The sequence below is a fragment of the Mus caroli genome, chromosome 2 (genome assembly GCF_900094665.2).
Source record: "Mus caroli chromosome 2, CAROLI_EIJ_v1.1, whole genome shotgun sequence".
Lineage (NCBI taxonomy): Eukaryota > Metazoa > Chordata > Mammalia > Rodentia > Muridae > Mus > Mus caroli.
The window spans coordinates 120,687,622-120,699,066 of NC_034571.1; the positions used below are offsets into that span (position 1 = coordinate 120,687,622).

General features: G+C 43.0%; 1 protein-coding gene across 1 annotated transcript in view; it reads left to right on the forward strand.

Annotated features, from left to right (window-relative positions):
• Positions 1 to 11,445, forward strand: part of Acoxl (acyl-CoA oxidase like) — a 276,006-nt gene that overhangs the window by 11,895 nt on the left and 252,666 nt on the right. The window contains 3 exon segments of the mRNA XM_021179280.2: positions 2,000 to 2,083; positions 5,924 to 6,010; positions 6,779 to 6,877. Of these exon segments, the coding sequence (XP_021034939.1) occupies positions 2,000 to 2,083; positions 5,924 to 6,010; positions 6,779 to 6,877 (270 nt within the window).

The following is an 11,445-nucleotide window of genomic DNA, read 5'->3' on the forward strand; positions in this document are numbered from 1 at the left end:
CTCAGCCTGCTCTCTTATAGAACCCAAGACTACCAGCCCAGAGATAGCACCACCCACAAGGGGACCTCCCGGCTTGATCACTAATTGAGAAAATGCCTTACAGCTGGATCTCGTGGAGGCATTTCCCCAACTGAAGCTCCTTTCTCTGTGATAACTCCAGCCTGTGTCAAGTTGACACAAAACTAGCCAGTACTCCACTTAAGGGGCTACTACCGTCTCAGGAAATGTTGGATTTTATCAAAAACTCTGTGTGTGTGTGTGTGTGTGTGTGATGTTGGGTGTCTTTCTCCACTGTATTTTTTGAAACTGGCTCCCTCATTGAACATGGAGCTCAATAATTTTGCTGGTTAAGGAGCCCCTAGCAGCCTCCTGTCTCACCTTTCTAGTGTTAGAATTATAGACACCTGTCATTGCACCTGGCTTTTTACAGGGTCCAAACTCAGGCCTTTGCTCTTGAAGCAAGCACTTTGACCACTGAGCTGTCCTAAGCCCTGCTCTGGTTTTCCTGTAATTAAACAAAGGAGAGTGGTACCCTCATTGAGCTTTGGAAGTTGTTAATGCTGTGTACAGGGAGAAGATCAACAGGCATGAGAGATCAGGATTTCATGGCTTTAAAATCATAACTCAAATCCAGAGGTGGCTTGTGCTTAAAAAGAGAAGAACATGGCTTTTCCTTTGTCTTAAATGTTTCCAGATTTTCTGAAGGATTTTCTTCACATTAGTGTTGCTGTGTGAACACTTGGAGAAGCTAGGAAGGATGCCTTGGCTTCCTGTACTGCAGGGGAAACATAGGGAGGCCAGGGAAGAGCTTGGTAAAGCCTCAGGGGTAAAGCCACTTCCCCCAGGCTGACTTGCAGGCAGGAGCAATTGACCTTCTGTTGGAGAAGAAAAGAGGCTGTGGGCTTGTGAAACAGAAGGAAAGAACCCTTGCTGCCCACCCTGATGACCTGACTTAGATCCTTAAGACCTACATCGCTGCTGTAGGAGAGAATTGACTCTTTCAAGTTGTCCTCTGACCTCTACACATGTGCTGTGTTGTGCATACCCCTAAATGTTTGTTTGTTTATTTTACAACCCAATATCAGCCTCCCCTCTACTTCCAGGACCCCCTCACGCAAGTCCTCCCCCAATTCCTCCTTCCCCTAATCAGAAGGTACCCTCTAGGTGACACCCCCCCCAACTAAACTCCCACCCCACCCCAAACATCAAGTCACTTTAGGACTAGGTGCATCCTCTCCCACTGAGGCCAGACAAGGCAGTTTATTTAGGGGAGCAGGTCACAGGCTTAGGGACAGCCCCTGCTCCAGTTGCTGATGGACCCACATGAAGACCAAGCTGCTCATCTGCTGCTTATATGCAGGAGGGCCTAGGTCCAGCCTGTGCTCACTCTTTGGTTGGTGGTTCAGTCTCTTGGAGCCTCCAAGGGTCCAGGTTAGTTGACTCTGTTGGTCTTCCTGTAGGGTCCCTTTCTTCTTCCAGTCCCTCAGTCCTTCTCCCAACTCTTTTGTAAGACTCCCCAATCTCCATATCTCCATCTATAATGTTTGGCTGTGAGTATCTGCATCTTTTTCCACTGGCTGTTGGGTAGAGTTTTGCAGAGGACAGTATGCTAAATTCCTGTTTGCAAGCATAACAGAGTATCATTAATAGTGTCAGAGATTGGTTCTTGCCCATGGGATGGATCTCAATTTAGGTTAATCATTGGTTGGGCAAGTTGGCTTTTGACTTAGGGTCCCTAAATAAGTTTTTTTTTTAAAAAAAATCTTAATAAAAGGGAAAAAGAATCCTTGAATACCACACCCAGATTAGCCAGAGGCCATACTGACACAAGATGAAACATTTATTTTCCAAAGAGCGATGCGAATATTTCCCAACTTAAAATTGCTTTGTGTTGCTTTATTGTGGAAGTATTATGTATATCACATATTATTTAAAATGTAAATTTCAAAGATCAGCAGACCATGAGTAAATCTTCACATTGGGTCTATTTTATTTTCAGGAAGAAAAAAGGAAGAGGTTCATCAGCCAAATCCTTGTCCTGGGAGAAGTGCTCTGTATGGTGGATGTGTCCATGTCTATAAAGGTGAGAGGTTCTGAAAGCTCAGCCTAGAGGAACTCACACTCCCTGGGTATGAGAAGGAGTGGGTGACATCACCATGAGCTCCCAGCATAGTAATTAAACAGGTGTCTGAAAAGTGGTCCACAGCATGACTCATCCCCCCACCTTCCCCTGTCTCCATCATCATCTAGTCTTTGTTGTTTGTTTAGTTTTGAAACAGAGTTTTCCTATGACCTAGGCAGGCCCTGAACTCCTGCTTCTGTCTCCCAAGTGCTGGAATCACTGGTATATTGTTTTTGCATATTGTTTTCAATTATATACATATTGTATATTAATTGTTATTCTCACTTGTCTTTCTTTTCTTTTTCTTTCTTTTTTTTTTTTTTTTTTTTTTTTGGGTTTCTCTGTATAGCCCTGGCTGCCCTGGGACTCTATTTGTAGATGAAGCTGGTCTCGAATTCACAGAGAGCCACCCACTTCTACTTCCCAAATGCTAGGATTAAAGAGAGTTACCCATGTCTACCTCCCAAATGCTGGGATTAAAGATGTGGAGCACCCCACCACCCAGCTTCATTTGTCTTGTTTTCATAAAGACAGTACCATAAATGTCAGTAATTTACTTTCTTCACTTAGATACCACTGCTGAGCTGGATCTGTGTTGCTGCAGTCATTGCCTTCATTAATTTAAGTAATTTAAATATTTGATTTTGAAATATAAACTCTTTAAATTTTATTTATTTATTTATCATGTATGTGTGTCACAAAGAGGAAAGCACTACCTGCTCTCTCATCATCCCACAAGGGAGTCAGATGGTGTTAGCTACCATTGCATCACAGTGACAGAAATACCCACTGGAAACAACAGGGAGAGATGATTTATGTTGGTTCATGATTTCAGCTCATTTTGGGTGAGAAGGCATGGTGAAGCAGGTAGGACCATTGTAGCAAGAGTGTGCAGCAGATAATTGACATCATAGTGGATCAGGAAGCAAAGAGCAAGAAGTGGGCAGGGGTAATGCATCTCCAAGATGTTCCTTTTGGCATAACTCTGTGTGTGTGTGTGTATATGTGTGTGTGTGTGCACTTGCACATGTGTAAACGTGCATATGGAAATCCAAGGACAACCTTGGTGTCATTCATCAGCTGTATTTTTTAGTATTTTTAATGGAGGGGGAGAGGAGAGGAAGGAGAGGAAGAAGGGAGGGAGGGAGAGAGAGAGAGAGAGAGAGAGAGAGAGAGAGAGAGAGAGAGAGAGAGAGAGAGAGATTGAATGAATATGAATACGAAAGTCCCATGGCATGCCTGTGGAAGTCAGAGGACAATTTGCTGGAATCAGTTCTCTCCTTCTACCATGTAGGTTCTGGGGCTTGAACTCTATCCGGGTCTTGGCAACAATACCCACTGAACCAACGTGCTTGCTCCTAGATAATCTTTAAAAATTAAGACAGAGTCTTTTACTGGCCTGAAACTCACTGAGTAGACTAAATTGGCTGGCCAGTGTGTCCCAGGCATCCTCCTGCCCATGTTCCCAGCACTGAGATTACAAATGCCATGTCATAGCACCTGAGTTTTTCACATAGGTTCTGGGGATCAAACTCAGGTGTTGCGGTTACAATGTAAGCACTTTCCCGACTAAGCCCTCTTATCCCATTCAGGAGTCTTTCGTAATTGTCTATCAGGTTGTGGCTTCAATGTAGGATTAAGGTGAGGACAACCAGCACTTGGCTCTGATAACCAGAATCACCTTCTCATCCCCATCTGTCAGTTGGGGCTTTGCCAAAGCTCATCATTTGTCTCTTGATAACGCCCTGATATCAGATGCCAGCCTTTAGGCATCTCCAGTAGTGGCCTGTGGAGGCTTTGGTCAGCTCTTTTTGGGAACAATGTGGTTATTGCTCCATACTCCTGATGTGATAGCCATCCCTTTTCTTATCTAGATCATCAAGAAAAGAGAGACACACCTCAAACAGTACATGTTGTTCGAATGGGCTTCCATCCACATGGCAACTCAGCCAAAGGCTAGGCTTTTCTCCCTAACCGTCAACTCATCAACTTGTTTCCAGAATCTGTACTGGATCTCTCCACCTCTTTCCTCACAGTCTACCATGTTCTGCCATCACCACTACCTGCCTGCCTGACTCAGGCTAGAAAAATGTCTGTGTTCCTCTTAGGAGGCACTGCTGTAAACATGTCTGGCCAGAGGTCACTCGCTCAGGTCCTCCCTGGTACTCTTCCTGTACTGTCTGGCTTGATCGTGTTGTCTGCCATTTGCAGAATGTGGTTTTTCGAGAGAAAGTCCCCACACTTTAATTGATTGTATGAGTGGATGCAACACAGATTTTATAAGCTGGTCGATTTCCTTTGATGGTACAGGCTCACTCTGGCCCTAGCTGAGTACTAATGTAGCTAATGAATGGGAGCTTTTCAAGGGTGGGTAAACACACACAGACACACAGACACACAGACACACACACACCCCAAAACAAAACAACAACAAAAAAACAACCATTTTTTCCCAGGGAAGAGGGAAAAGTTAAAAACCTAGGAGGAAATGTATCATATAATGTATACATTCACCATTAGCCAAAGAGGAAAATTCAACTTGTCTTAGTTTGAGTATCGTCTTTTAAACTAGACACAGAGAAAAAAAAAATATACCGTTTGAATTGATTCCATTTCCCAAATGTGTGGGCACAGGCTGGTCATACAGTAAACAGTGACCTTCCCTCTAAAATAAAATAAAATAAAATAAAATAAGGTCGAGTTTAAACTTGATAGAGCAAAACAGGCTTAACTGACACACCTAAAGAACTCATCAGGCCAGCAAGACATGACTTCTCGAATCTCTTGGTTGTCTTCTTTCCTCAGCCCTATCTTTTCTACCTTGGCTTCATTCCAGCTCATGGAAAGATGGCAGTCAGCTGGCTCGGGGCTCCATTACTCTGGATTTCATTGTGTCTCGGTGGCACTTGGGATGGCCCCATTGAAACCCTCAGTCTATTTCTGAAGCCTCATGGATGATGTAGCTCAGCTAGATGTAGGTCACAGACTCATCCTGAAGCCACCTGTAAGCCATTCAGGCTCACTCTTGGGAGGGAGGGTCTTCAGAGGAAACTCAGAAAAGGAATGCTGAGTTCAAGGCCAGCAAATCCCAACATGCTTCCACCCACACCTTTGTCTTTGATGTCAGCTGGCTTGCTCCTTCCATGTGGCCTTGTTCTCAGTGCCTCTTCTTCCTCTTTGTATTGGCCAGTTATTGTCAACTTGACATAAACTAGAGTCACCTGGGAAGAGGGAACCTTAACTAAAGAACTGCCTCTCTATCCAACTGGCTTATGTGGCAGGCCTTGATTAATGTTGAACATGGGAAAGCCCAGCCCCATTGTGGTGGTCTCACCCTGGGCAGGTGGTCCTGGGGTAGGCAAGAGCAAGAGGAACAAACCATGGGATCAAGCCAGTTGGTGACTTCTTCAATGGTCTCCACTTCAGTTCCTGTCTCCAGGTTCCTGCCTTAAGCTTCCTGCCTTGGCTTCCCTCCATGATGGCTGCAACCTTGAAGCTGGAAGAAACGCTTTACTCTCCGTAACTTGCTTTTGATCCTTATGTCTATCGTAGCAGCAGAGATCAAACTAGAGCACCTCTCCTCTTCCTCCTCCTTAAGCCCCTGCTTGCTCCTCCCCCTCCTCCCTCCCATTTTTTTCCTGTCAGCAACACTTTATCAGGGCTTGTAAAGGGGCATAAAAAGACCTGTGTAGCACTGAAGGATGCTAAGAGATACCCCTTGAATGGAGTTTCCCAGTGCGTCTAGTTGTTGTTAAGCTGTTGATTGTGACTAGTCATTGTCTGTACTGTCTTTGTTTCTAGTGTGGAATCCGTTTTTTGTTATTTGGTGGTGCAATCAGCAATCTTGGAAGTCCTGAACATGTTATCAAGTGGTTTCGGCCACTCAAGGTATGATGCTTGCCTTAATAGACTGCTTTTTTCACAAAGACTTTAAAAAAATTTCATAGTACTTTTATGTGAATGTACATTTGAATAAAAAAAAACCCAGAATTAGAATCTGTAAAATTTTGTCCCAAATGAGAATTTCAAGACTATCTTTTAAAATATTTTGCTATATTTGGCATATTCTTCTTTTTAAAAGACTAAAAAAATATATATGGGGCTGGAGAGATGGCTTAGCAGTTAAGAGCACTAGCTGTTCTTCCAGAGGACCTGGGTTCAATTCCCAGCAACCACATGGCACCTTACAGCTGTCTGTAACTTCAGTTTCAGGTGATCTGGCACATATTCAGGTAAAACACCAGTGCACATAAAATAGAAATAAATACATTTTAAAAATTATATTTAGGGTTGACATTTTTGCTTGAATGTTTGTCTGTACACCACATGAGTGCCTTGTGCCTTCAGATATCAGAAGAGGGTGTTGGGTTCTCTGGAACTAGAGTTATGGGTGGTTGTGAGCCACTAGGTGGGCGCTGGGAACTGAACCTAGGTCCTCTGCAAAAGCAACAAGTACTCTATACCACTGAGCCATCTTTCTAGCCTCATCTGTCATATTTCTAAGCTTATAAACCAACTACATTTATGATTTTTAAATTTTATGATTGTCTCCAGCTTTCTTCCCCTTTTCTTGCTACTATATAGTTAATGGCCCAAGGTCTTCAGTTAAAGGTCATCTGAACAACTAACTCTCTTTTAATATCTCATGACCTTTAGGAGCAGAAGTATACTGGGATGTTTGCAATGACTGAGAAGGGCCATAGGAGCAACGTGAGAGGGATCCAGACTGAGGCCACCTTTGACCGTGACAATCAGGTAAGGAATCGGATTCCTGTTTCCTGGTTCAGTGCATCAGGGGACCAGTACAGACCATCAAAACTTTCCTGAGCCTGGCTTCACATCCTCTGTGTGTGCTCTGGTGAGAAGCAGAGGCTCAGAACAGCATCTGACTGTTTTAGAGGTGGGAATGAGCTCAGGCTTTGGACAGCAATAGCAGCCAACATTTAAACACTCCCTGCCACCAACAGGGCACTACCTCCCACTCTGTACATGTACTCTGTAGTTTCCCCCTGTAACATTTCCTAGCTATGTTGTTCTTTCCAACAGTAGTGTATGAAGAAGGGAAGAGATATCTTTGTTCTTTCTGTCTGTTGCACATGACAGGATACCCAGAGCTGAGGCTTCCTGGTTAGGAAAGTCCTCTATGCTGACACAGTTGTCCCTCAATATTCATGGGGTATTATAGCTTCTAGGACCCTCTGAGAATTCTAAAATTACACAGAAGCTCAATTTCCTTATATAAGTAGCAGAGTGTTTGTGTAAGACCTACCACATCCTCCTGTATACTTTATATCATTTTTGATGCCTTTTATCAACTAATATGGTACAGATGTCATATACCTGTTGAACTGTATCATTTAGGGAACAAGGATAAGAGAACAATGTCTGCTGATTGTCAGTATAGGTGTAATTAATATGTATATCAATACATAGTTGGTTGAATCCAATGATGTGGGATTCATGGAGATAGATGGCCAGTTAATTGTGTTATGCAATGTTCTTTGTGTGTGTTTGTGTGAATGTGTGTGGTGTATGTGCACATGTGTGTACATGTGCCCATGTGTATGGAGGCTAGAAGAAGACATAGAGTGCCTTGCTTGATCATTCTCCATCACACGATGGAGACAGGGTCTGTCACTGAATCTGGAAGGAATTAGGCTAGCAGTTAGATCCTCCTGTCTCTTCCCCTCACAGTGTGGGTTACAGGCATGGAGGGTCACACCTGGCTTTTTACCTGGGTCTTGGGGACTTAAACTCAGGTCCTCACGTGAGCAGCAGGTATTCTTCCCCACTGAGCCATCTCCCAGCCCCTATGTGGTGTTCTTAACCATGACTTGCATGGTTTTATGCTATAGCCTGAAGGCAGCACACTGTCCTTGTTCTCCTTTTACTTCATGTGATGAACTCTGACCTTTTTCTTTTCATTTTGTCTTTGTGCTTCTATTTTTGCCATTATTCCTTTCTCTTTTCTTTAGAATGCTATTCTATCTATCTATCTATCTATCTATCTATCTATCTATCTATCTATCTATCATCTATCTTTTATCATCTATCTTCTATCATCTATCTATCTATCTTCCATCTATTATCTTCTATCTATCTATCTATCTATCTATCTATCTATCTATCCATCCATCTATCTTCTATCTATCTATCTATCTATCTATCTATCTATCTATCTATCGATCGATCTTCTATCATCTATCATCTTCTATCTATCTATCATCTATCTTCTATCATCTATCTATCTACGTATCCCTATCTATCTATCTATCTATCTATCTATCTATCTATCTATCTATCTATCTATCTATCTAGTGTGTGTGCATGTGTCACAGCATTTATGTGGAGGTCAGAGGACAACTTATTGGAGCCAGTTCTCTCCTTCTACCACATGGGTCCTTGAACTCAGGTTATCAGGCTTGGTGGCAAACACTTCTTTATGCTGAGCCATCTTGATGGCCCTCTTTTCCCTTCTTAATAATTAAATAAACATTTGGTCAAGACCTTCTAACCCTGATGTCTTGCTTCATAATAGACCCCACCAAAGCATGTAGAAGCTCTTTGAAGCTCTCTACTACTGGAATCCTCCCCTGAATAAAGACAGCCACTGTGGTTTGTCTTACTTTGTGGTTTCCTACTTGGTACTGGGTATTCCTAAGGACTCTAAAGGAGTCAGTAAATTCTAATGTGTAGCCATGTTTGTGAGCTGGGTGGGCTGGGAACATTACACAGGTGTCTGTCTAGTTCTAGTCTTCCATTTCCTCTGAGTTTGCCTTTCGGGATCAGGACGTTTTTTAAAGCAAGTTTTCTTGACTGATACATTCTCATTGGATGAGTAGCCAGTGTTTCATGTTCATCAGTTAAGCAGTTCCCGCTAGTTGAGAATTCGAGTGGTAGACAGGCACTAAGTTAAGTACTGAGATAACCAGCCAACGAACTACTGTTGTCCCTATTTCACAAACAGGAAAACTGAGGCTCACAGAGGTTAGGAGCCTGACTGTATTGAGAGAGTTAATGAGGAATCTTAGGCTGAAATGGAACTGCCTTTAAGACTTTAAGAGTGTGGCTTTCCCATCAAGCGATGGCTTATTGACCTAGTATCTTGTGAGTTTTGGCTGGCCTTTTTTTTTTTTTTTTTTTTTTCTTTTCCCAAGCTGTGATATTGAGATGACCTTGGAATCATTACTGTGAGGGAAAACCACCTACGACTCTTGTTTCTTTTTACAATTTTTCCTCAACAAAATATAATTTCTTGCCTGGTCCCATTTTCCCCAAACAGCATAAGTGATTTGGTCACCCCATGGGCCTCTGCAGCTGCCCCTTTCCGACAGGGGAACTGTGGGTAAGAAGTATGGTGAGCACTGTGTCTCCAGTGGGTGGGAGAGAGAGCAAGTCAGTTATAAGCTTTTGCCTGGAGGGAGTGTGTGTGTGTGTGTGTGTGTGTGGCTTTCCCCTTGGATTCATGGTTCTCCTTCATTTCCTCTTGAAAGCGGTGCAGCATATCAAATGATTCTCCCTCCCCTCCCTTACTTTTTTTGTTTTTTGTTGCTTTTGTTTTCATTTGTAGGGGGAATAGATTAATCAGTTGTATGGTTAGGTGTGAGGTAAGAGAGAGTTTTATTTTTAAACTTTATGCTAACTAGTACAAATAAATGAGACTTTAGTCAAAGGTTTTAATGTTTTTTATTAGTTTACATTAATTATTTATTGATTGATTATTGATGGTGTGGGTGTACAGGCACATACAGACACATGCATGTACTTCCGCACTTCTGCACTTATGTGGTCAGAGGACAATTTGCCAGACTCTGTTCTCTCCTTTCATGTGCAGTCCAGGAATTGAAATCAGATCATTGGGCTTTGAAACAAGAGCCTTACTTAAAAAGGCTTACCTTTTTATTTTGCATTATGTACCTGTGTGCAGGTATGTGGGCTATGTGAGTGTAGGTATCCTCAGAGCCCAGGGATGGTGGCTGCCTAGAGTTAGAGTTACAGGAGTCTGGCAGCTTCCTGACATGGGTACTGAGATGCGAACTCAGGTCCTTTGTAAATGCACAGTATGTTCTGAACCACTAAGCTGTCTCTTCAGCCCTCTACTTTCCTAATTTTAAAATTTAATTAATTAATTAATAATTAATTTTTAACATTTCTTAGTGTTAGCAACTCTGACCATTTTGTTGGCCTTCAAGTAATCATAATTGTAGCCAGCACACACGCTGAGCATTGTTTAGATTACAGTTTTGACTCCAGTATTTTGGCTGATACAAACCTGGGGTGTGTCAGATGTGTACAGGACAGGTGGCCTCCCGCCTTCTCCCCGGCAGCCCTGGGGTGTTTCCAGGGCTCCTTCCCTCTTCCTCCCTCACACACACAGGTTGTTTGGTTCTTCTAGCTCACTGCATGCAGCCTAGGGTTGCTCCCACTTTCAGAAGCCCTGGCTGGCCAGATAAGCTAAGGGCATTCTCGAGAGTCTTCTCTTAAAATGATTCAACTCGTCCATGTATTCTGAAAAGCCTCTGCACATGTTAAAGGTTTTCCTGTACAAACTTGTGTCAGAGATTGTTTTCTTGGGCCTCAAGACTGTATTTCTTGACCCAATGGGACAGTCTATACACTTTATAATCAGAAATCAGAGATAATCCTTGTGTGGCCAAGAGCATGTTGGCTTAGCTGACTCTTATCTTCTACATTGTCAACTTCAATTAAATGGCTAGTTTCGCTTTCTGCCATTTCCTCTGGGCCCCTGATCTATCATAGGTACCCTGTATTCAGAACTGACGCTAAGGTCAGCGCCTTCTTCAGAAGAGGTTTATGGGTAACCCATGTGGTGAGCAAGACTGGGGAGAACCAAGCCTCGAAGGCAGTATTTCCACTGGGATGCTGGTATTGGTTTCCAGACAGTAGGAAAGAGAAGCCTAGATTTGAGCAGAGACTGGAAACAAACCCCACTGCTGTTCCTGTTTCTTCAGACCAGGGTTGGTTTTGGGGTGTTTGGAGCTGGAATCCTTGGCTATGTTACTGAGACAAACTGCACAGGGATTGCTAAGATTCCTTCAGAAGACAGACTCCTTTTCAAGTGATTCTGGTCCAAGGACTTGAGCACATGACTCTTGCCTGGGACATTGGGGGACTTTATTAGATTCACTGACTAGCAAAATATTCACAGCAGGTTCTGAAACAGCTAGTCAAAGGCTTTGATGGATGTTTTCTTTTCCTTTAGAAATAAAAATTAAAATTATTTTGGGGTAATATACTAAGGAATGATAGGGCTCTTCCGGCCGGACCAGCACCGGGGTAGCTAGAGCGCAGGGTCGGCTGAC